The sequence below is a fragment of the Primulina eburnea genome, unplaced genomic scaffold (genome assembly GCF_022965805.1).
Source record: "Primulina eburnea isolate SZY01 unplaced genomic scaffold, ASM2296580v1 ctg1146_ERROPOS100000, whole genome shotgun sequence".
Lineage (NCBI taxonomy): Eukaryota > Viridiplantae > Streptophyta > Magnoliopsida > Lamiales > Gesneriaceae > Primulina > Primulina eburnea.
This window is the reverse complement of record NW_027330686.1, coordinates 12,585-38,373: the sequence shown is the minus strand read 5'-3', so window position 1 is coordinate 38,373 and position 25,789 is coordinate 12,585. Positions and strand designations below refer to the sequence as shown.

The following is a 25,789-nucleotide window of genomic DNA, read 5'->3' as shown; positions in this document are numbered from 1 at the left end:
CGAAGGACAATATCATGTACACAATTAGAGACGACATTGTGAGATATCAAGACAGAATGTGGGTTCTTAGCGACGATTCGATTCGAGAGGATATTTTATCTGAGGCCCATATGTCATCGTACTCTATTCATCCGGGGAGTAAGAAAATGTAATAAGATTTGCAGTTATTATATTGGTGGCCCGGAATGAAGAGGGATATCAGACGTTTTGTATCCGAGTGTCTGACATGTCAACTAGTGAAAGCGGAGCATCAGAGACCAGCAGGCATTCTTAAGCCTCTTTCTATTCCTGAGTGGAAGTGGGAGAATATTACGATGGACTTCGTTGTCGGCTTGCCGAAGTCAGTCAGAGGGTCGAATGCTATATGGGTGATTGTTGATCGTCTTACGAAATCAGCCCATTTCTTCTATTAAGACGACTTTCTTCATGATCCAGTATGCAGAGTTATATATCCGGGAGATCGTCAGACTTCATGATATTCCTGTTTCTATAGTGTCTGACCGAGATCCTAGATTTACTTCATTATTTTGGAAGAGTTTGCATTCAGCTATGGGTACGAAGTTGTTGTTTAGCACGACTTTCCACCCACAGACAGATGGTCAGTCCGAGAGAGTTATCCAGATTTTGGAGGATCTTCTCCGTGCATGTGTTCTTGATTTCTCCGGGAGTTGGGAATCAAAGTTGCCATTGGTGGAGTTTACCTATAACAACAGTTTTCAGTCGTCTATAGGGATGGCTCTATAGGAAGCACTGTACGGTCGTAAGTGTAGATCTCCTATTCATTGGGATGAAGTAGGGGAGATATCAGAGTTGGGTCCGGAGATTGTGCAGCAGGCCGCCGATGTAGTAGTCGAGATTCGTGACAGGATGAGGACTGCTCATAGCGGACAGAAGAGTTATGCGGATCAGAGGAGGAGAGATCTAGAATTTGCTGTTGGTGAGCATGTTTTCGTGAAGATAGCACCAACGAAAGGCGTCGTGCGGTTCGGAAAGAAAGGAAAGCTCACGGAGTCCGAGATTCATTGGATCATTTGAGATCTTCGACAAAGTTGGGACATTAGCATATCGTGTTGCTCTTCCGCGGAATCTGACCGGAGTACACAACGTGTTCCACGTCCCTATGTTGAGAAATTATATGGCGAATCCATCGCATGTCTTGAATTTTGAGCCGTTGCAGCTCTCTCCGAACTTGTCTTATAAGGAAAGACCAGTGCAAAGTTTAGACAGACATGAGAAAAAGCTTCGGAACAAAATGGTCAAGCTAGTGAAAGTCAAATGGCTCAATCATTCGGAAGAAGAAGCTACGTGGGAACCTGAGCCAGAAATGAGGAGTCGTTATCCCGAGTTATTCGGTAAATTTTAATTTCGGGGACGAAATTACTTTAAGGGGATAAGACAAATATTCATAAATTTAATTTAAGTCAAGAAATAATTTAATTTGAAGAAAAATAATGTTTTAGGATTTATTAAATTAATGAGAGACAAATTAGTAAATAAATTCTATTAGGTTCAATATTTAGTTAAAGTTTAAGTAAAATGTGTAAACAATTGGGGATGAACTAATATAGGATAAATATATTCAAGAAATTAAACATAGCATTTAAAAATTTAAATTGAGGTCAAGTATGCCATGCAAAGTTCTAAGCAAGATGCTAAACTAAATTAATTTGTTAATGCTTTAAAATAAATATAATGAAGGTTTAAAATCTTAAACAATTAAATGCAAGGTTAAATGAACAATGCAAGGTTTAAATGAAAATATACAATGCAAATTAATAATAATGACCAACATTTAAAATATTTCAAAGATTGATAACTCTCCATTCAAACTATCTCTAATTACACTTCATGGTGTATTCATGTCCTATTCTAATTCTCTAATTAGTAGGAAATTTAAATGCAATAAAGCACCTCATTTCTCCCCAACTAATTACCTAGCAAATGAATGAGACCATGCAGCAAAGAAATGAGAAAAACCAACGGCAATAAGGAGTGAAGGAGAAGCAATTCAAACCCATTCAAATTTACCACTAAATGTTTTTTTTATAGTGCATTCATTTCCCACTTTTAAACTCCATAATTAGGGGTAATACATGCATCATAATTCTCTTTGAAGCTCTTCAACCCCTTTATGCTAGCAAATAAACGTGAATAACAACAAGAATAAGAACAGGTAATCGGCAGCAAGAAGAATCAAAAGCATTTCAAAATCCATTCCACTTCTTGACTTGTAACTCTCAAACTAAATGCATATTATAGCACCTTTAACATCTCATTTATCATTCACCTTCATCATCTACACTTCCTATACCCCCTACCTTCAAAATACATCAGCAAAACAGCAGCTAGGAATCGTGCACAACAGCAGTAACACAAGGAAGAAAACTCAACTCCGTTTCGCCGCTCGTATTAGTCGTTTTGATTTGTTTTCTTTAAAACAAATTACAGGCATGTATATATTATTTATTTGCTCTTCAATCAAGCCATATTAGATATTTGAAACCATTATATATTCATGATATAAGCAACAATTCGAAATTTGACAGCAAACATTCTGAAAATTTAACACAGCCTTCTCGGCCCTAGGTGTTCTGCCTTACAGGTGAGTTGTTTTGATGAATCTAGGTGGTTGCTTCGGTCCAGGCACACAGAGCTGCTTCTAGGCATGATTTAGAGTGTCTTAGAAAGTTATTGGGTCATTGGTTTCCATCCATGCACACACAAATGCATAAATGACAACAACTTTTTATTTGAGTGCAGAATGAGACACGGTTTCTGCCATTGAGTTGTTTAAGTGGAGTGTTCGAACCTTAGCTGTCCTAGGGTCTGTAGCCATGGTTAGAACCCTCCCTTAACATGTCTAGGGTGTGACCAAATCGGTATTTACAAGCTTGGTTCAAGGAGCCATTAGATTTTTACATCAACTATGCAAGAGTCATTCGATTTTTCCCTTTTCAGATTCTGTGTGAGTGTGATTTCGATTTTTGTGTGTTGGATGAATTGTGGTTGGCTCCTAGCTTGTGGCCATGGTTCATACAACTCTCCATCATGTCTAAATCGAGTCATGATCGCTCAAATGGCCATTGGAACGATACAAGACAACAAAACAATGCAATACATCATACTATACAGAAATTGGCTCTCTCGGTTTTGAGTTGTGATTGTCCTAGGTGTTAGCTCGGTTTGTGCCTGGCTTTTAGCCCTTAGCCATGGTCCAAGCCATGCCTTAGGATGTTGGAAAGAGTCCTTGGACGGTGGTTCAAGCCCATAGTCATTTATTTCAGGATTTTCACCACAAACAAGTAAACTGCTAATGCTGCACTTTTCCAGCAGCTTTGAGCTTCGGTTTTGGTGCTTGTTTGAGTTCTTGGTTGGCTTTTAGCCCATGGCCTTGGACTGGACAGTACTTTAATGAGTTAGGAAGGTCATGTTTTTGACCGTTCGTGATTTGGTCGAGTTTAGAGGTCATACGAGAATTTACGGTGAAAGGTGCCAAAATGACTCTTTTATGTTTTTGGATTCCTTTCACCTATTTTCGTGTTTTGCAGTTCTTATGCATATTTTTCAGTATGTTTGGGGTATTTTTAATCATGGTTAAACGTCGGTTTAATGTTGGTTCGGGTTGATACAATACCATGATTGAAAATCAAGTGGTTGGTCCTGATCGTCTCGTTTTTAGTTCTATTGTCAAGTTTAATTCAAGATAATATTATTTGCATGTGTCACATATTTTAGAATTAAGTCGCAGCAAGCTTGGGAGCGATCCAATTCATCCGGTAAAAATAAGTTTATAATTAGATTACGTGCATAAAAATATAAAATGTTTATTTTTGAGATATATGTTATATGTCTTGTGGCCACCTTATGCTTATGGGTTTGGAAGTCGGTAGGCGCAACCGAGGACCTCTCCACCCGGTGACTTACGACCGGTTTACGATTATGTATGGGTACGGAAATCCAGTCCAAGGGCTGTGGTGATCTCTACCGCCCAGTACACTGTGGTTTAGTCTGATCAGACGCTTACGTTATGTTATGGGCTACTAGCTTAGAAACATTATCTCTATCAGAAAATTATGATATGATATGACAGAACTCTATTGAGCAAAGATTTTACGTATGATTTTCAGATATGCACGTAGGTATAATCATTCATGATACGTTTATCACCGCACGCTTTATGATATGATATTTTTAAGTTGCATGCGAATTTACGGTATATTTATTTGTTATTCACGATATATACATGTGGAGTCTTTAGACTCACTAGACTTGATTGTTGTAGATATTGATGAGACCGAGACCGCGGGCAGAGACCAGTGAGCGATCTTGGGACAGCAGTAGTAAACCCGAGGACCTCATGTTTTAGTTTATGCACCTGTTATCTTTCAAACTCGATTTTATATGTTGGATTATTTTTAAATTGTTGTTTGAAATATTACGTTGACTTCCGCTGTTATTTTTAAATTTTAAATTATTTACATTTTATTTTATAAATGAGGCAAGTTTATTTATTTATTTAGAAAAATTTTAATAATTCCGCAAAATTATGAATACGAAATACGAGCCTTTACAGTGTTTCTATACACGATTAAACTAAACTCCTCGACCACAAATTCTAGTCTAACTTCCTCGATGTAGAAGAGAAACAAAAGTAATACGAAGGCCTAAAGCCAAGGAGAGACTGAAAAGAAATTTGGAAATCAACCAAAACAAAACTCATCAAAAGGAAAAGGATTTCTGCACGGCGGACAGATAACCAACAATTTGATTCGATAAAGTTATGTTCTACAAGAAACAGAAAAGTCATTTGGAATAAAACTAAATACCCAAAATCAAAGTAGAAAGATACAGCATAGAAAAAGGATTAAATTTTAGGAAAATGCAGCAATGATTGCCAACAAGCAAGACCCTTTAGGGAATATGATAGATAGTAGTTCATGATACAAGAAACGTCAGTTGGGTTTAAATGCTCTAGCACTTGTGCATCAATTTGATTTCCTAAACCAAAGTTCGTCAAGTGGCGAGGATAAATCATGGAGAAAAGTATCATCACCTAATTCCCATAAAATTTATACAAAGAGATACAGCACTCACGGCCATAAATATTTATCATGCACGCATAAATGGAATTATAATTAACTCACATAGCATGCGATTGATATTCCCAATTGGTATATATTTGTGACCAACAAATCCAAAAAAGTTTTTGAAGAGAAAACTCGAACAACAGCAGGGAATACCAAAGAAGTAGAAATTGAAAACTAAATTCAATAAGAAAAATAAGATATTATGACAAGGCGCCAAATATCACCATATTCAATCAACAAGTGAGGTATTGATAACTTAAAAGGCATAAAGTATGGGTGGTGAAGAGACAAATGAAAGAGCTGTGAGGACAGGCAGACTAAAGCAAATTATTTCTGATTGTCAAGGAAAATTTGTAGTCCACTTCGTTTTTTCAATATAGCTTATGGCTTGACGGTAATGATATCATTCGGTACTCGGTAGGGATCTTAATTGTGGGGAGGCAAGTAGAAACAGGTTATCAACCTGGCAATCCAATTTCGTAGGAGGCAATTGACTAAAAAAAGTAGCTTTCAGTACCTCAAAATAACTTTAGGCAAGTCTTTAAAAGCTGATGGGTTCCCTTGTTCTGAAACGTTTTTGCGTACTTCTCTTGCCTCCTCCCTAGAAAGAGAATCAACAGCCAGCCAACATACTTCATGAAACACAAAAATATCTACTAAGCTCAAAATGCTATACTATTGAGCAATATTTGTCATGCACCATTTTATGCATTAATATTTTGTGTGACCAGTACATTACCACCAAATCACTGTCTTGGATGAAAAAAAAAATCCGTCATTTGCAGATACACAAGTGTAAACATGGAATTTAAGTGATTCAAACAGAAGTTCCAGAGAAGACAGTCTCATTGCCCCTTGGTCATTGAATTTTTGAAATTGGCCTTCGGATAGTTTTATCTTAATTGCCTAGATTACATATTAGACGTTCTTTCTAAAGCAGAAGGGAATAAAATGACTTTGAAGAAATAAATTAATTGAGCTATCAGAAGCGACCATATCTAATAATGAGAAAAGAATAAACTTTGGTGGTGACAAAACTGTTATAACATGAAATTGACTACTCTAAAAAATGGGTATGAAAACTATCAAGAGTCAACAGAAAAAGGGCTTGATCACTCACATGTTGCCGGCATAATAAACATGTTTGGATGATGACTGATTGTCAAGAGAATGCAGCATACCATTAAGTCTTTCAATTTTCTGCATCCAAAAAGTTAAATTTCAGAATAAAGAACCTGAATGACAGCTATCTCGAGAATCCGAGACCCAAAAAACCAGAAACACTAAAATAAAACCTTTTTTTCAGTTTGAAGTTTCTGCAAAATATATCCAATGTCTTGGGTCTTCATCAACATCAGCTCTTCGTTAGTGTACTTGTTAGCCTGGCTCCTTTACAAAATCCACATTCAACAACTAATATTCAAATTACACTCAAATAAATATCCTCAAAAGAGAACAGATAACCTCATAAAAATAAAATTTTCCAGCTTACTCAGGTTTATGGACTCCGCCAACAGTTTTTGTTTTAATCATCTTGAAGTAAAATTCATCTGGGTTCCTCAATGCTGCTTTTTCCTTAAGTTTCTGTTATAAACACGCAGAAGCGACTTACCATAAAATAAGAACTCGCCAAATTTCGTTCATAAAATGCTACCAAAACCAACAAGACGCAGGGTAGTAGAAATTACCAGTAAAGTCTGCTCCTTCTGGTGATAGGCTCGTGCACGAATGACATAATCTTTATGTTTTTCGAGCAGCCCAAATTTCCTTCTCAAATGCCTGATACACACAACAAATCATCAATTGAGTGAACCGGAAATATACGTCAAAATATTTCAAAACGGGCAATAAAGAAATTAATGGCCCCAAAAAATAATCACACTTACGGCTGAGCGCGCTCCTTGTGAGCTTTTCTTGGAATAGCATTCCTCAAAGAAGACATCTTTATGCTAGCAAAAAAAATTCACAGGACTTTAAAATCAATTTACGCATTTCAGAAAGGCAAAAACCATTACAGAAAACATAAAGGGCTAACAAAAATCTTGAGTTGAAATAATTTAACCGTGAAACAGCGAAGATTATCGGTACAGAAAAAAAACAACGGATTTCTTTCGTATTTACACCAAATTCAAAATAATTATTAAGCACAGAAGATTCGCCTGTGGAATGCGGTGAAGGCTTAGGGTTTAAAAGACACCAATGCATAGAATCTTGATTTGATGAAAAGTATTTTATATTGTGGCAAAAAAATTATTCTAAATCAACTAAAATTCAATCATGCAAATTGGCTTCCGGATTGAGTGCAAAAACTTATGTGAGACGATATCAAGAATCGTATTTTGTGAGATGGATCTCTTATTTGGATCTTCCATGAAAAATATTACTTTTTATGCTAAGAGTATCATTTTTTATTGTTAATATCGATAGGGTTGACCCGTCTCACAGATAAAGACTCGTGAGACCGTCTCACGAGAGACTTACTCCTGATTGAGTATACAAATACACACACAACACACAAAATTATGATATCACAGAAATAAGAAAAACAAAATCTTGATATTATATTAAAAAATTTAGAAATAATTTTTATATGATTTTCTTATAATTAACTAGAATAATTACTTAAATATGGTAGCATTTTATTATTTCAAATTTATGAAATTGTTAGAGATGATATCATATTTTAAAAAATTAATTTGGTTTATAAACATAAAGAAATATTTATTAGCATATGATAATTATAGACGAACGACAAATTTTATAAAAATAGGCTTTGGCGATATTTTTTATTAAACAAAATAAAATATTTTATCATTTGTTTGAGCTGATTTTTGTTACATAAAAATTAGATAATGACATTAAATTTAATTACTTCAGGTCTCTTAATGTTTAATAATACTAATATCATTGTGCATGCAATTATTGGATTAGAGATTCATTAATTTTTAGATTAAACTATGAAGATTGATATTGAAAATATTAATGATTCTTTAGTTATAGTTTGGAATTATTATTTAGATAATGAAAAGGGTAAGACGATGGTTTCGCGATCCGTCACCAGAGGTTACGTCGCATTCTAGAAGCGACGGGAGTTGAGCGTCGGTTCTTTGGAAGAAGATCGTCGCTATTTTTGCGACGGTTTTAAGAAATCGTCGTTAATATTAAGCGACGATTTATACAAAACCATCGTTAATATTAACGTCGGTTTTAAAAACCAGTCGCTATATTTAACAATGATTTCGTAAAATCCGTCGCTATATTTAGCAACGATTTCGTAAAATCCGTCGCCATATTTATCGGCGGTTTTTTTAAAAAACCGCCGTTTAAGAAGCGACGATGTTTATCAATAAAATCTATACAAAATAACTACTATGCAAAAATTAAAATTATATATTAAATTTTCTGTAAAAAAAAAAAAAAACTTTAAAACCTGATTTACGCGAAGATATGCAGTTTCACGTAACGCTGGAAAATCGCACCGACGAGGAAATCTACGAAATAAATAGGAAAAAATGTTAGTACAAAATAAAAAAAATCGAAACTTCGAAAAATTTGATAGAGTTTCGCTACTACCTGAGATAGATGAAAAATCGTTCAAGGAAATGTTCGCGAACCTGGGTATATAAAGAATCATAGCGACGGTTTTTCAGAAACGGTCGCTATATAGCGACGGGTTCCATTAAAACTGTCGCTATTTAGCGACGGTTTATCTTAAACCGTCGCTAAATAGCGACAGTTTGCCATATACCGTCGCCGATCTAGATCGGCGACGGTATTTTCATAACTGTGGCGGATCAAGATCGGCGACGGTTGATGGATAACTGTCGCTATTATTGCGACAATTAGCTTGAACCGTCGCTATATATAGAATCATAGCGACGGTTTATGAACAACCCGTCGCTATATTGCGACGGTTTTGATAAACCGTTGCGCTAGTAGCGACGGTTTGGCAAATACCGTGGCCGATTAAGATCGGCGACGGTTTGTTAATAACCGTCGCGGATCTAGAAGGATTACTTTTGGCGTTCCGGAAGAATGTTTGTTTTATTTTTATCTTTTGTTTATTATTCGTCTTTGTGTATTTGAGTAACACTGTTGGATTTATGCATATGCGAAGTGGAAAAAGTAGGAGTCGCTGGTACTATTTCTGATATCCCTGGGACACGCGAGCGGCCCTTCTCTAATCAACGACCGAGGCACACGCGTTGCGTGTGACATGAATATATTGAGCTAATATATTAAAAATTCATGATATTACAACAACATGATACCGAAATATTTTGTACGTGAATCATGAAAAGCAATTGATTGCGAAACTTAAATAAATCTGCCAAACTCAATTTGTTACCTTACATGATATAAGTTTTGATCATAAAAATAATATTATTTTAAAGTCGTAAGTGAAATAACGATAAACTTCAACGTAAAAAAAGTAAACAAATAGTCAAATGATTTTTCAAAAGATATCATAATGTCATCGAACTAAAATTTATTGAATTTAAAACCTCAAATTTGTCTCCTAAATTCAGCTAACAAATTGAACAAAAACAATTAAAATTGTATTTATCTTTACACATTGTATGCATAAGTAGAACTCTATCTGTTCTAGTGTATTAATAGTTATGCTTGAGGTAATCTAACGAAGAACCTCAAATAACACTTTCTATTCCTATTTCGTGGAGCAACACAACCACCTATCTTGTAGAGTTTAACACAACCAAAGGAAAAAAAAGAATAATTTTTATACACTAAACATGAGGAAAAAGATTTGAAAATTGTAGTTTGAAATTTTATTTCTTGAAGAAATTACAGAATAAAGAAATATGTAAGGCAAACACCTACTCTAAAGTTCATTATTACCTAATAAAAGATTTCAAATGCATTGATCCGGAGTTTTCTTTTGGTTATTTGTGAAAACTTATCAATCTTCCATGTATACTTTCCATATAACTCCGAAGGTTTTGGTCCTGGAGCGTAAGACAATAACAATAACAAACTCATGACAACGAAAAATATATCACATGTGACATTAGGATAAATACTTGAAGCGTACTACAATGCAAAAAAATTTCTGACTTATTACACATAATTGCACCTGACAAAAAAGCCATCTTGACCCAGGTATGCTAAGTATAAAACAACACTTGATAATTAATACATGCAAACCTAGAGGTATTCACTCTCAATTTTATTTATAATAAAATAATATTTTCATATCTTAATCCAATGTTTCTTGTACATATCCTCTAACCTCCTTCAGATCATGTAATACCTACATCCACACATGACAATATCGAACTTCTAAATCTCAGAAAGGCATTAATCCCCATCCTCATTAGGAGAAAAGATAAGCAGATTATAACATGACTATTGTAATGCCCAAGAATTGTCGTAGAATTAATCAGACAAGAGTAATGTAATGTCACAAGACTTGTGGAATTGATCAGATGAGATTATGAAATGTTGCACGGACCAAAAATATAAGTTTTAGAAGATTTCACAACCGCACCCGCGGTGCTAGCACGACCGCCCCCGCGGTGCATGTGCAGAAAATGGAGTGCAAATCCCGTAGCCACACCGCACCTGCGGTATTAGATGGAGCGCACCCGCGCTGATGACACCGCACCCGCGGTAATGTAAGCAGCGCACCCGCGGTCTCATCTTTGAGAAAATGGATATAATCACCGCTTGAGCGCACCCGCGGTCCTTACACTCACCGCACCCGCGGTGTGACGTGCAGAGCCAAAAATGATGCCACGTTTCAGACTTCGCATGCAGTATATATATAGTGGAATGACACGTTTTGCTTCAGATATTCAGAAGAGGAGTTCGAGGATTTGAGAGAAAAATCCTTACGCCTTTTAGATTTGTGATTTCGAAGAATCCGTGTATCAGAATTCGAATCCGAACGCATCAGCGTGTTCCTCTCGACACGAGCTATACAAGGACGTAAGTTTTATTACGTTTTGAGATGTTTTGGAAATATGATGTTGCTAGAATTGCATGTGATTCAGATATGGCATTTCCGCTACTGTCGACATTGTATAATCGAAGTCAGATTTAAGAACAGACTGTTTCTGCCTTTGTTATGATTTGTGAAAGATATTGACTGAGATTCTATATTATTAATGTGTTAGTATTCAGAGTATGATTGTATTGACACTGATTATGAGTTTCAGTATTATATTTGTGATGTTCAGAATTGACGGAGTTATTCAGATTGTATTGTTATGCCGTCGAAACATCAGTTGATTTAGATTGATCAGATTCAGTATTGGTTTCTGTCATCTTGTGATATGGTTGATATGAATCAGATTGTAGTTTATTTAGATATGGACCAGACAGATTTTGAATTGGATTATACATTGATACAGTGTATTGGTTATTGTCATTTCAGATCAGATATGGACAAATTCGACTTCGAGACTTCGTCTTCATCAGACGGGGACGACAAAGGTATAATTCATGTGATATTCGGGAAGAAACAACTCAATTGAGATCACGTTGAGTTGCCCAATAAATCACATACTATACTCTTATTAGGTGCTATATGATTATGTGATGATTATAGATTGTTATTCATGCATTAAGATAGGGTAGTCTGGAGATCAGGCAGACTTCTAGACGTTCGGTGATATCACTGCTTAGGGGAAGATCACCTCCCCTATTGTAGATGTGGATACAGATCAGACCGAAGTCTAGGAATAAGACGTACAGCACCACGATTGGTTGGGTAGGTGACAGCCAGTGACGTCTTATTCACCCCGGGATCCCTAGAGTTTTAGTCGAGTCAAGTCTAGACATGATTTGATTAGGACTGCATGATTATATGGATGTGGCTTCCTAGATCATGGAACCCATCGTTATTGCTTCCAGTTGTGCTAGCATATTTTTATGATTAGATTGGTTATATGCATGTTTAGCTGATTCGAAGTGCATGCTTGTTGTGATTAGATTTCATAGCTTATGAAATCTAATGTTTTGATTTTAATCATGACGGCATGTTTCATGAATTATTTTATGTATATACATGTTTACCATGCTTTATACTGGGATTTATTCTCACCGGAGTTATCCGGCTGTTGTCTTGTTTTGTATGTGTGCATGACAACAGGTGGGGCTGGATCAGGGTCGAGATGACGATTAGAGAAGACGAGTTAGCGTGGTGATTCCGGACTTGTAGCAGATTTGGTTTATTACTTGAATTTAATAGTCGAACCTTAGACTAGAGTATTGTATGTTAATACTGAAATGTATTTTATACAAATATGTATATTATTAGTTGCCATTACCTTCCGCAGTTTGTATTTTAAAAAGAAAAATTTTTAGACCCTGTTTATCAGAACTGATAATTAAATCCCAACGATGAATAATAAGACAGATCAGCGTCCGGGTCCCCACAACAGGTGGTATCAGAGCGGATAGTTCCTTTAGACTTAGATTATCAGAGCTGATAGTTCTTTTAGCGATAGATCTTTTAGAGATAGATCTTTTAGGTTAAGATAGTAAGAACTGATAGGTCTTTTAGACTGACTTAGATTAAGATAGAAGGAAATGAGCGGGGTAGATGAATTTTCTTTCCTTGCATGTCTGTGCTAGCATGAGATTAATTTTCATGTTGATTGACATTGTGATGCTAGCATGAGACTATATGTTACTGCTTTAAGATATATGCTTACCTGATTATATGATTTGAATTGGTATTATGTGTTCTTAAATATGAATCAGATCGGATTCATGATCAGCAGTAAGATGATCATGATCAGAAAAGATTAGAACAGAATTGTATTATTGGGTTACTAATGTTGTGGTAATCAGATGTACCTCCCCGAAGGATTTTGGAAACAGGCAGTACTTCGTATGAGCAGCCATATATACCAGAACCGCAGATAGATGTGTCAGCGACTCTGATGGAAACCAAGTTGACAGAATTTCAGTTATTTCAGCCGCCGATTCTGAGTGGTACAGAGACGCCTGAAACGTGTCAGCACTGGGTTGAGGACATAGAGATATTGTTTGATCTACTGGATTGTACAGATGACCAAAGAGTTAAATTGGTATTTCACCAATTACAAGAGGCTGCCAGAAGTTGGTGGATTACAATCAAAAGAGTATTAGCACTACGTGGTACTGTGATCACGTGGGAAGTCTTCAAGACTGAATTCTATCAAAGATTTTTCTCCGCCTCGTACCGAGAAGACAAGAAAGCAGAATTTGAGAATTTAAGTCAAGGTCAATTGAATATTGATGATTATGCTGCTAAATTTTCTACTCTGTTGCGTTTTGCTCCTCATATGGCTAGGGATGATGAAGCTGTAGTGAATCAATTCATTAGAGGATTGAATTCGGAGATAGTTGCATTCATGAATCTACAGCGACCCTATCACTTTGCTGATGTCTTGAGTAAAGCAAAGAGAGCAGAAGAGAGTCTGATTCGACAATTAACGAGGTTGTGTGTGAAGCAACCCCAGACACCACAATCCCCTTTGAGATTTGAACGTGGCAGCACGAGTGGAAAGCAAGACTTGCTGAAAGCTCGGAAGAAACAGTTCAAGAAGGTAGGCAGTGGTTCCTCCAGTTCCAGTGGTTCCAGTCCGAGTTATACTGGAGTTTATTGCGCTAGGTGTGGAGGGAGACATCCCACCGAACAATGCCAGGGAGTAACTGGTAGATGTAATATCTGCGGACAGCATGGGCATTTTGCTAGAGTGTGTCCTCAGAAGGGTTCCCAAAGATTCCGGGGAGCAGGATCATCGGGTGGCAATGCGTGAAAAACAGACCCAGTAATTACAACAGGTACCATTCTTTATGATTATATTGCATACGTATTGATATATACTAATGCATTATTTATGAGTATCTGTGAATGAGTAGTATGGAGATATACTGTATCTGTTGGGTCAGGTATGGATCCGAATGCAGTTATTGATACAGGTTTATATTCCGACTATGCGGTATCAGGAATGTCTGAATCAGCAGAATGTCAGATATGTCAGAACTTTCTTATCTGATTTGGACAGATTATCTTATTCTGATTATTGTATCCTTGTGTTGATTTACATCTGCTGAGTATTGTTATGATTCTAAATCAGTATTTGAGACATCTTATATTGTTGGGAGTATATTCTATTTGCAGATGCAACATAGCAGTTGATCTGGGCAGTATGAAGATTGGTCAGCCAGCCAGACTCTAGTATGTTATGAGTTTTCTTAAACTCATTAGATCAGCATAGGATATTTATATTCTGAGTTTGATTGGATGTATTGTAATTATTCAGTGTGTGATACTATGCAGTTCCAATTGTATCAGAGTTGTTTGTGGAAAATACAGTAGTCCCGAACGGTGATCAGAATTTTCAGACCTGTATTTTGTTGATCAGATCAATATAACATCTATATGATTTTGCGTTTTATATGGTTTTGGTTATTGTGTGATATCAGAATGTTTCAGACGTATTTACAGATTGTGATATGGATAGTCAGAGCCGAATACCAGGTAGGTATTTCTTATTTATTTTATGTTATTAACTGATTTTGTACAGCATAGTTCGAATCTGAAATCTCAGGTATGTCAGAAATGCACAGTAAGGGATTCAATTTCATTCAGATGGTTCAGAATGTATGATATTCGAACAGATAGTGTTGGTATAGACAGATGAGATCAGTTGGGACAACAATTTATGTTGTAAGGTTGGTAGAAATGGTACTGATATGTCTGAGTGGCTAATAAAAGAAGTCAGAAAGCTAGGAATTAGAAGATTATTACCGACTTAGTATATTTCTGAATAAGAAATGGGAGTATGGCTTTCGTTATGAAAGTACCGTCATTTCTACAGCTTATGATATAATATGATTAGGATTGACAGATTTCTCAACTATATCTATCAGTTGTGTCAGATTACGTACAACCAGAACTAACTGACATAGATCTATGTTAAAGAATTAATCAGATGGATTAGAATGCTGCCTTAGATGATATCAGATTGGGATTGTGATGAAGTTTGCACTTGTGGTAGATTATATCATAAGTTTTTTTTTTCTCTCAGACTTGTTACAGATTGACAGGTAGTTAGTGTGTAGTAATATCCAGATATTGGAATATAGGGATAGAACTCTAGTGCTAGATGTTAGCACTAGTTATCAAGATAGTGCAGAATAGATTAGGAAACCAATGTCGGATGATGACAAGTGGTACCTGAAACCGATGATGGAATATGTCCTTGATTGGAATAAACAGATGGGCTAACAACTACATGTGATATTGTTTTGTTACACCTTACAGGTTAGTATATACGGATGTTGTCTACAGTAATATGGGATTGATTCGGTTAGTGAAATGAGTTTGGATGTTAAACTCTGTTATTCAGTTCTTCGGATAGATTTGGTTTGATGATTGGTGAGTTCGAGGACGAACTCAGATCTAAGAGGGGGAGAAATGTAATGCCCAAGAATTGTCGTAGAATTAATCAGACAAGAGTAATGTAATGTCACAAGACTTGTGGAATTGATCAGATGAGATTATGGGATGTTGCACGGACCAAAAATATAAGTTTTAGAAGATTTCACAACCGCACCCGCGGTGCTAGCACGACCGCCCCCGCGGTGCATGTGCAGAAAATGGAGTGCAAATCCCGTAGCCACACCGCACCTGCGGTATTAGATGGAGCGCACCCGCGCTGATGACACCGCACCCGCGGTAATGTAAGCAGCGCACCCGCGGTCTCATCTTTGAGAAAATGGATATAATCACCGCTTGAGCGCACCCGCGGTCCTTACACTCACCGCACCCGCGGTGTGACGTGCAGAGCCAAAAATGATGCCACGTTTCAGACTTCGCATGCAGTATATATATAGTGGAATGACACGTTTTGCTTCAGATATTCAGAAGAGGAGTTCGAGGATTTGAGAGAAAAATCCTTACGCCTTTTAGATTTGTGATTTCGAAGAATCCGTGTATCAGAATTCGAATCCGAACGCATCAGCGTGTTCCTCTCGACACGAGCTATACAAGGACGTAAGTTTTATTACGTTTTGAGATGTTTTGGAAATATGATGTTGCTAGAATTGCATGTGATTCAGATATGGCATTTCCGCTACTGTCGACATTGTATAATCGAAGTCAGATTTAAGAACAGACTGTTTCTGCCTTTGTTATGATTTGTGAAAGATATTGACTGAGATTCTATATTATTAATGTGTTAGTATTCAGAGTATGATTGTATTGACACTGATTATGAGTTTCAGTATTATATTTGTGATGTTCAGAATTGACGGAGTTATTCAGATTGTATTGTTATGCCGTCGAAACATCAGTTGATTTAGATTGATCAGATTCAGTATTGGTTTCTGTCATCTTGTGATATGGTTGATATGAATCAGATTGTAGTTTATTTAGATATGGACCAGACAGATTTTGAATTGGATTATACATTGATACAGTGTATTGGTTATTGTCATTTCAGATCAGATATGGACAAATTCGACTTCGAGACTTCGTCTTCATCAGACGGGGACGACAAAGGTATAATTCATGTGATATTCGGGAAGAAACAACTCAATTGAGATCACGTTGAGTTGCCCAATAAATCACATACTATACTCTTATTAGGTGCTATATGATTATGTGATGATTATAGATTGTTATTCATGCATTAAGATAGGGTAGTCTGGAGATCAGGCAGACTTCTAGACGTTCGGTGATATCACTGCTTAGGGGAAGATCACCTCCCCTATTGTAGATGTGGATACAGATCAGACCGAAGTCTAGGAATAAGACGTACAGCACCACGATTGGTTGGGTAGGTGACAGCCAGTGACGTCTTATTCACCCCGGGATCCCTAGAGTTTTAGTCGAGTCAAGTCTAGACATGATTTGATTAGGACTGCATGATTATATGGATGTGGCTTCCTAGATCATGGAACCCATCGTTATTGCTTCCAGTTGTGCTAGCATATTTTTATGATTAGATTGGTTATATGCATGTTTAGCTGATTCGAAGTGCATGCTTGTTGTGATTAGATTTCATAGCTTATGAAATCTAATGTTTTGATTTTAATCATGACGGCATGTTTCATGAATTATTTTATGTATATACATGTTTACCATGCTTTATACTGGGATTTATTCTCACCGGAGTTATCCGGCTGTTGTCTTGTTTTGTATGTGTGCATGACAACAGGTGGGGCTGGATCAGGGTCGAGATGACGATTAGAGAAGACGAGTTAGCGTGGTGATTCCGGACTTGTAGCAGATTTGGTTTATTACTTGAATTTAATAGTCGAACCTTAGACTAGAGTATTGTATGTTAATACTGAAATGTATTTTATACAAATATGTATATTATTAGTTGCCATTACCTTCCGCAGTTTGTATTTTAAAAAAAAAAATTTTTAGACCCTGTTTATCAGAACTGATAATTAAATCCCAACGATGAATAATAAGACAGATCAGCGTCCGGGTCCCCACAACTATCAAAACACATGCTCCGGATAGGAACTCGGAAGGATCATAACCAACAGAATTGGTGAAGGAAAAATATAAATTGAATCAATGACGTTTATTAAAACTGATTTGATATAATCAATGCCCACTAATACCAATGGAGAAAGAGATAAATCAATATCCACAATAAGGAAATCCAACTGAACATGAGAAAGCTTGTAGCTCGAAAAGTTTAAGCGTCAAAACTGAAATTTTATTCATATTTGGGAGCCAGATCCTTTACTCTCCCCATATTATACAGTAATAAAAATAAGCATCATAATCATTCACACATTTTCCAAAAAGGATGCACATGATTGAGCTAATGAAAAAAAATCAAAGTATATGACCTGCAGTTACATGTAAGAACCACCAAATCATCAAATCTGTCCATTGCTTTCAGAAACCTACTCCACAAAAAAAAAACAAAAAGGATGAGAGTGCCGAGACCACAAATAAAATCAATAAACAATGAATTTTTCCCAAATTAATCAAGTAGGTTTCTCACATAGCACTTGTAGTCCACGCCACATCTTGAACAATGTCTAAAGCAGCATGTAATATGAATTGGTGTAGATGAGCAGCATCCTCTTTCTCCAGATCTCAAAATTATCAGAATAAATCATATTGTGTGATGCCATAATGGTGAAAATGATTTTTTTTTAAAAAAAATCTAAAATTGATGGGGTATTGAAAAGAATCATACTTTGGGAACTGTACCAACCTCAGCTTCGTAAATGGGGATATCATTTTTGTTTACTATCATGAAGCACGCAGTACTTGCCATCAATTTCTTCCTCTTCTTCTTTGTCTTTTATGAATTTAGCTTCTCTGTAGTGTAAACATACTAATGAGTGGCCAGCAAACATGAGCATCGCGAGTAATTTTTATATAATTATGCCCTGATATATATAGACATCTCTAATTTGCTATTTTATAATAGTGGAGAATAATAGAATAAGCTTAGTTTCGTAACATAAATCCAAAATTTACACATATATCTTAAATAATTTCAATTTTAAAAGATATAAAGCAACATAATAAATCATAGACGATAAACTTATTTAATGTTAAAAACAAACCAGATGAAGATGGGGGCGAGTAGATCTGATCCATTGAATTGAGTATGTCACTTCTACAAATAACTTGTTTGCAACTAGTATCATTCAGCTTTTGAGAAAAAAACACAAAGTTAAAACCATCAAAAAAATTAAACTTAAACCAACAAATAGAAAATCATAAATAATCTGTTTGTCCATTAGACACTAACCAAATACTTTTTAAAATTGATTCAATAAATATAGAAATTGTAATATCCATGCCAAAAATGGTTATTTGGGAGAGATAAGATAGAGGATGAGAAATAGATAAACATGGATAGAGATAAAAGCATGGATATAAAACATGGATAGAGATAAATTGAATTTTTTAGCATCCCCCAAATTCTAACATTGAAACATATATCATGTATTTAACGATTATTGTAAATTTTTGTACATAATGTATTTTTTAAAAATTCACAATAAAGAGAGTTGACTTACTTACATTTTATCTTTCTCTATTAGGTAGCAATACCTCTTTGAAAACCACGTTTCTTGTGAATACACCATATTGACGCTCTAAATTCCCGTCTTTTACCAAGATTTTTGTAGAATTTTGTGAGACTCCTCTTGAAAGTGCCACATATAGTTGATCGTGGCTGAACACGTGGTTACGCAAAAATATGCCAATATTTGAGATTGTTTGACCTTGTGCTTTGTTTATTGTCAAAGCAACACTAAGCCTTATGGGAAACTGTCGACGTGTCAACTCAAATGGTAATCCAGAATTATCTTCACTTTTCAAGGGCATTCTATGTAGAAAGAATCTGGTACCCTTGCGAGGACCTGTTGTGATCTCAGCATCTACAAAATTTCTACCAAGACTGCGACATATTAATCTTGTTCCATTGCATAGACCAAGTTCAGGCGCAACATTTCTCAAGAGCATGACAGGACTTCCTACTTTCAATTTGATTTTATGCGGTGGCAAACCACTTGGATTAAGGGAATTCAAAAATTCTTCTTGAAAAAGGTTGTGATTGTCGTCTTCTACACTATCCCAAGAGGTATACTCTTTTTCCTCTCCAAGAAACTTGAGAATCAGCATTTGATTAATATTGTCCACATCAACATTTTTTGGTGTGATGATTGCTCTATCAACCATATAGTTTCCATCGTTAACATGATTTAGCATATTAGGAAAAACAGAATCAATCAAAACCTGAATTGATTGTTCACCTTCCCATGGTATGATAATTGAATCTGGTAATTTTATGAAATCACGATTTACAGTATGTTGCAATCCATCACCGACGCGCAAGAGAAATTGCGAGAACTCAATATCTTGAGCAGATCTCATATTCTGTTGAAGGTGTATTATCTTTACGCAATTCCAAAATGTTGACCTTGAAATACTTGCAGCAATTTGTTCTGCCTTTGACCCTCGTTTAACAACCGGTAACACTTGTCGAAAATCACCACCAAAAACCATTGTCTTTCCTCCAAATTCTATTTGATTTTCCATAATATCTTGGAAACTCTTACTGACAGATTCAAAAGCATAGCGATTTGCCATTGGAGCCTCGTCCCATACTATAACTGATGCACGCCTTATTAGATCTGCAAGTTTTGTCTGTTTTTTTATTTTGCAAAGTGTTGATGCGGTTGGTCTAAGTGGAATTTGAAAACGTGAATGTGCAGTTCTTTCACCTGGCAATAATGTCACAGCTATTCCAGATGTTGCTACCGCAATTATTATTTTACCCATTTGTCTTAAATGTGCCAACATTGAGCGGTATAGAAAAGTCCTACCAGTGCCTCCAGGACCATCAATGAAGAAACGTTTTGATTGGTTATTCATAATACTTTCTATGATGGTGTCAAACGCAATCTTCTGTTGAGCATTCAAACGTTCAATAGATCTCAAATCATCATCAGAAATATGATAAAAAAGCTCATCCTCAATTATTCTTGGCAGTGGTGCGTCTTCTAAAAACTCAGCACTTATTGATGGCAAATCAAAATCACCAAGTTTCATTTTGTACTAATGCAACAACCTTCGTATCTCAAGCAATAACTTATTGATGATTAAGTTACTTGATGAAATTTCTCTGCCATAATCTTCACACATGCTAGGATGGAACTCATCCCAGAGTTCTCGACTTATTGTTGGTTGACAGAACACCAGTATGGATACAAATAACCTTCTCAATGAGGATGACATTCTAACAGAGCGTGCTTCTTGTAGACATTGTATTACATAATCATCTTGTTTGAGAAGTCCTCTCATTTGAGCAGACTCCTTAAACGTTGAATATGTTATCCCATTCACAGTCATCAGATATTCAAAAGATGTTGGGCCCCTGACATGATTTAAAAGGATACGAAGATAAAACCTCTCACCTTCAGATGGCGACGCAACATATACTCTTCCAACCACTTTATTGTTGCTTCTTCGACGAACCCATTTTTTTCCAGATTTTATCCATGTGTAATATTGTGGAAATTCTCGATATAAATACTTTCCAGTCAAGTCAGGATCACAATTTATTTTGAAAAATTCTATAAGCATAGTCTTCGAGTTGTCATCATCTACAAGTAGATCGCTTACGCGTTGTTGGGGGTCAAAATAAATCAAATGTTGGTTTGGTGTATGTTGGGAACGAAATTCCGGCGTTTGACAAACTGATTACAGCAATTGAATTGGACTAACTGATTGACGTAACTGAACACGTCATCAGTCAACTGATCGCCTCAACTAAAGTCTACTCCATCGACAACTGATCTTTACCAGCTGATCTCTCAGCTGTACACGTCATCAGTTGAAAGCGACAACCGACAAATAGTACAGCCACCTGTGAACTGGTAGTGGCTCGCCGCATTTCAGAAATGAACAGTGTACTATTGTCAGGATATATCGACGTGGCAAATCAACGGTTAGAATATTCAAATATCTTTAATGTTACCGTTGAAAGGGAAGCCTATAAATAGTCGAAGGCAGCAGCTAAAGAACATCACTCGCATTCTCAGTTATCTTACTTGCTGTTACGCTGCAAAAATATCCGCTCACACTCAGAAATCAAGCTCACGCTTATCAGTTTTATCAGTAGTATTCAAGACTACGTTCTAGAGCTTTCATAGCACTTTGTAATCGTTTGATATATTTTCTAAGTTGTGCTAAGATCAGTTACGATCTGTTAAAAGTGTTGTATACTAAGAGTTTCAGTATTGGCAAAGTGATAAGTCCAAACTGAAGTGGGTCAGTACACTGTTTTGTATTTGATCAAAGTCTTTTAGTGAATATCCTATCTTCGTGATAAAAGAGATGACGTAGGAGTTATTCAAGTCTCCGAACATCCAGAAACAAACTGTGCTATTATTACTTTCAGTTATCATTTTCAGTTAGATACTCTATCTTTCAGTCAGTTAGTTTTCCGCAATTGTTTAGTCAGTTTAACTGATTGTTATTGACCGACGGGATATACAGATTCAGTTTGTAACATAACTGAAATCAGTTTATCGAAGAATATTTTAAATTGAGCAGTGTTTATTCAACCCCCCCTTCTAAACACTCTTCACCCGATTCACCGATCCTTTCAAGTGGTATCAGAGCGAGTCATATCCTTTCAAAGATTATCTACACTCTAAGTGCTCACTATGTCTTCATTCAACAAGATTCTCATGTTCTACAGAGAAGATTTCGACGATTGGAAGATCAGGATGCAGGCTCATCTGTCTGCACAGGATGATGACATGTGGTACGTTATAACTGACGGACCCATGAAGATCTTGAAAGCCAATACAGCAATTGCAATCACAGATGGGGCACCGAACCGTATTGAAAAGCCCAGAGATGAGTGGACTGCTGAAGACAAGAGAAAAGCAAATCTGGATAATGTAGCAAAAGACATATTGTACAAAACACTGGACAAAGTGACGTTCAATAAGATCAAGATGTGCAAGACGGCTAAAGAGATTTGGGAGAAACTAATCCAACTTTGCGAAGGCAATGAACAAACCAAAGAGAACAAGCTATCTGTTGCAGTACAGAAGTTCGACAACATCAGAATGAAAGTTGGAGAAACAATGCATGAATACGATGAAAGAACCAGATGCATCATAAATGAACTGAATGCACTTGGAAAAGTGTATACCAATAAAGAAGTGACATTAAAGGTTATCAGAGGTCTTCCCAAAGAATGGGATGTAAAAACCATGGCTATGAGGGAGTCTAAAGATCTGAACAAAGTGGAACTCCATGATCTATTCGCTGACTTAAAAGCATATGAGTTTGAACTGCAAACTCGAGAAGGAGAACCACCTACCCCAGCAGCAACTACTGCTTTAGCTGTTGTAAGATCAGAACCAACTGGTTCAGTTGAGAAAGGTGCAGATCAACTAAGCAATGACGCAATGTCATTGTTCATCAGGAAATTCGGAAGATTCATGAGGAAAAATCAAGGAAACTTTCAGAAGCAATACCAAAGAAATAATTCTAGAGAAGAGTCCAATGCATGCTACAACTGTGGCAAACCTGGTCATTTTATTGCTGACTGTCCCAAACCTAAGAAGGACAGTCAAGTGTCAACTGAAAGAAAGAAAAAAGTGTATGAGCATAAGAGGAGATCTAAGGATGATAAGAAGTCTTACAGAAAGAAGCATGAGGTACTCCTGGCAGAGGATAGGAAAGCCAAGTGGGCAGAGACCGACAGCAAAGAGTCAGAACCAGAAACATCTTGCAGCTCTAGTGAAGATGAGGAAAAAATAAAGTGCTTAATGGCTGATGACACAGACGATCAGTCAAGCAGCCAACAGGTATTTGACTTCAGCTCAACTGATTTCACAAGGGAAGAACTTATTACAACTCTTCATGACATGGTTAGTGAATATCAAAAGCTTGCCTTATCATTTGAAAAGGCCAGAGTAGAGCAAAATGATCCTATTGACAACAAGACAACAACTGATATATCAGTTGAAATGTTGAGTCTAAAAAGGGAGATTGCCGAACTCAATACTGAAAAGAGCAAGAATCAATTAATGATTCAAAAGTTAATACTTGAAAATTCAAAGCAAACTGAGCTCATTCAAGCTTGGAATAAATCATCCGTTGCATTGACTGAGATACAGAACTCTCAGAAATCATTTACTGATAAAACTGGATTAGGGTTCAGTAACCAGGATGAAACACCTTCCAAAGATATTCAACCAAAACTGAATATGGACAAAGGGAAATATATTCACTTTGTCAAATCAGTTATGGTACAAGAACAAGCAGAGCCAAGAAAACTGATTGAACAGCCGACTCATAATATGAGCAAGGGCAAAAGATGTGGTATTGGTTATAGCCCAAAAGTCGTGACTGACTCACGAAGTCAGCCACCAAAAATTTTCAGCAAAAACTATTCAAAAGGCTATTCCAACTACTATAACAGCAAATCAGTTCAGAAAAGATATTGGCTGAACAATCAGTCGAAAAAGGGCAAATCACATGTTGTATCCCCTGCACACCATACACCACACACACACAGACCGGAAAGACAATTTGGAATACATCAACTGGACGGTCAGTCAGACTGATCCAAGTTTGGATTCCTAAAGGACTAATCAACTTCGGACCCAAATAGAAAAAGGGTACCACAATCTTATCTTGTGTTTGACTGCAGGTAACAGGTACAAGCACTGGATCTATATGGTATTTGGACAGTGGATGTTCACGACACATGACAGGAGATTCAAATTTATTATCTCAACTGACCAAGTACACTGGACCAAACATCAGCTTTGGAGATAACTCTAAAGGTAAAACTGTGGGTAAGGGTAAGCTTATCCATGGTAACTTCACCATTAATGATATTTTATTAGTTGAGAATCGCAAGTATAATCTGATCTGTATCAGTCAGTTATGCGATAGTGGATTCTCAGTTCAGTTTGACAAACATTCTTGTTCAGTCAGAAACTCAACTGAAGAGATCATCCTAACTGGAAAAAAGTGTGGAAACACTTACAAAGTCAGTTGGAATGATCAACCTTATGCACCAGTATGTTTTATTGTTTCAAAATCTTCTAAAAACTGGTTGTGGCGTAAGAGATTAAATCACCTCAACTTCAAATCTATTGCTTATTTGAGTAACCACGATCTTGTTACTGGATTGCCCAAAATAGATTTTATCAAAGACAAAATTTGCTCAGCATGTCAGTTTGGTAAGCAAATCAAATCCTCTTTTAAGAACAAGGGTTGTAAATCTTCCTCCCGATGCTTAGAACTGCTACACATGGATCTATTTGGTCCTATACCAGTCATGAGCTTAGGGGGAATGAAATACACCTTGGTGGTTGTAGACGATTTTTCAAGATTCACTTGGGTTATATTTCTCAAGTCAAAAGACCAAACTGCTGCTCAACTGATTAAGCTTTTCAAAAGATTATTAAATGAAAAATCAGTTGGAATTGATAGAATCAGATCCGATCGAGGAACTGAATTTATCAATCAAACTCTTTCAAATTATTTAGAGAATACAGGAATCAAGCATGAGCTCTCAGCAGCCAGAACTCCTCAGCAAAATGGTGTAGCTGAAAGGAGAAATCGGACCCTTAAAGAGGCTGCTAGAACGATGCTTGCTGATTCTTCTATCTCTCAAAGGTTTTGGGCAGAGGCAGTGAACACTGCGTGTTATACTCAAAACAGATCAATGATTAATAAGAATCATATGAAAACACCTTATGAGATCTGGCATGGAAAGAAAAGTGTGGTTTCTTACTTCAAAATATTCGGTTGCAGATGTTTTATACTTGTCAATGGTAAAACCCATTTAACAGCTTTTGACGCTAAATCTGCAGAGGGAATATTTCTTGGGTATTCTTCAGTTAGTAGAGCTTATAGAGTCTTCAACAAAAATACCTTGAATGTTGAGGAATCTATTCATGTTGTGTTTGATGAATCTACACTAACGTTTAAGCCAACTGATACAGTTGAGCTAGCTGATAGATTTACAGATATAAGCTTGGATGATGATGAAGAAGATGCTCATCTAAATCAAAACAATCTCCAATCACCTGAACCTGAAATATTGGATCAATCAGCCGAGTTGGAAGCAAATCCTGACATTCAGTTAGTGGAGCATACAAATGAGAATCAGTTGCCAACTGAACTAGCTCCAACTGAAACTGCAGATATTCAGTTA

At 36.5% G+C, this 25,789-nt stretch overlaps 2 protein-coding genes and 1 long non-coding RNA gene across 5 annotated transcripts; all 3 read right to left on the bottom strand.

The window, feature by feature from the left end:
* Positions 1-4,747: 4,747 nt before the first annotated feature.
* Positions 4,748-9,034, bottom strand: LOC140820522 (probable U3 small nucleolar RNA-associated protein 11). Its single transcript, XM_073180805.1, has 8 exons — positions 8,661-9,034; positions 8,518-8,578; positions 6,974-7,036; positions 6,776-6,866; positions 6,580-6,671; positions 6,383-6,476; positions 6,208-6,287; positions 4,748-5,688 (listed from the first exon to the last, which is right to left on the bottom strand). The coding sequence occupies exons 3-8, from the start codon at positions 7,027-7,029 to the stop codon at positions 5,598-5,600; spliced, it is 504 nt and encodes a 167-aa protein (XP_073036906.1). The 5' UTR covers positions 7,030-7,036; positions 8,518-8,578; positions 8,661-9,034; the 3' UTR covers positions 4,748-5,597.
* Positions 9,035-9,814: 780 nt separating this feature from the next.
* On the bottom strand, positions 9,815-18,725 carry LOC140820525 (uncharacterized). 3 transcript variants are annotated; one of them, XR_012115514.1, is made up of 3 exons: positions 18,651-18,725; positions 18,077-18,399; positions 9,815-10,054 (listed from the first exon to the last, which is right to left on the bottom strand). It is a non-coding gene; the product is annotated as an uncharacterized lncRNA (long non-coding RNA). The 3 variants fall into 3 exon arrangements; XR_012115515.1 differs by lacking the exon at positions 9,815-10,054 and adding an exon at positions 17,913-17,975; XR_012115513.1 differs by lacking the exon at positions 9,815-10,054 and having other exon boundaries at positions 18,076-18,399.
* Positions 18,726-19,116: 391 nt separating this feature from the next.
* On the bottom strand, positions 19,117-20,646 carry LOC140820524 (uncharacterized). Its single transcript, XM_073180806.1, has one exon. It carries the CDS (start codon positions 20,644-20,646, stop codon positions 19,117-19,119), a length of 1,530 nt encoding a protein of 509 aa, XP_073036907.1.
* Between the last annotated feature and the right edge of the window lie 5,143 nt (positions 20,647-25,789).

Excerpts from the sequence above, each read along its gene's own strand:
- LOC140820522 (XM_073180805.1), bottom strand. The coding sequence starts at position 7,029 with ATGTCTTCTTTGAGGAATGCTATTCCAAGAAAAGCTCACAAGGAGCGC. Across the intron at positions 6,867-6,973 it reads CACAAGGAGCGCGCTCAGCC|GCATTTGAGAAGGAAATTTG; the intron begins GTAAGTGTGATT and ends TGTGTGTATCAG. Across the intron at positions 6,288-6,382 it reads AACTTCAAACTGAAAAAAAG|AAAATTGAAAGACTTAATGG; the intron begins GTTTTATTTTAG and ends TTTTGGATGCAG.
- LOC140820524 (XM_073180806.1), bottom strand. The coding sequence starts at position 20,646 with ATGAAACTTGGTGATTTTGATTTGCCATCAATAAGTGCTGAGTTTTTA.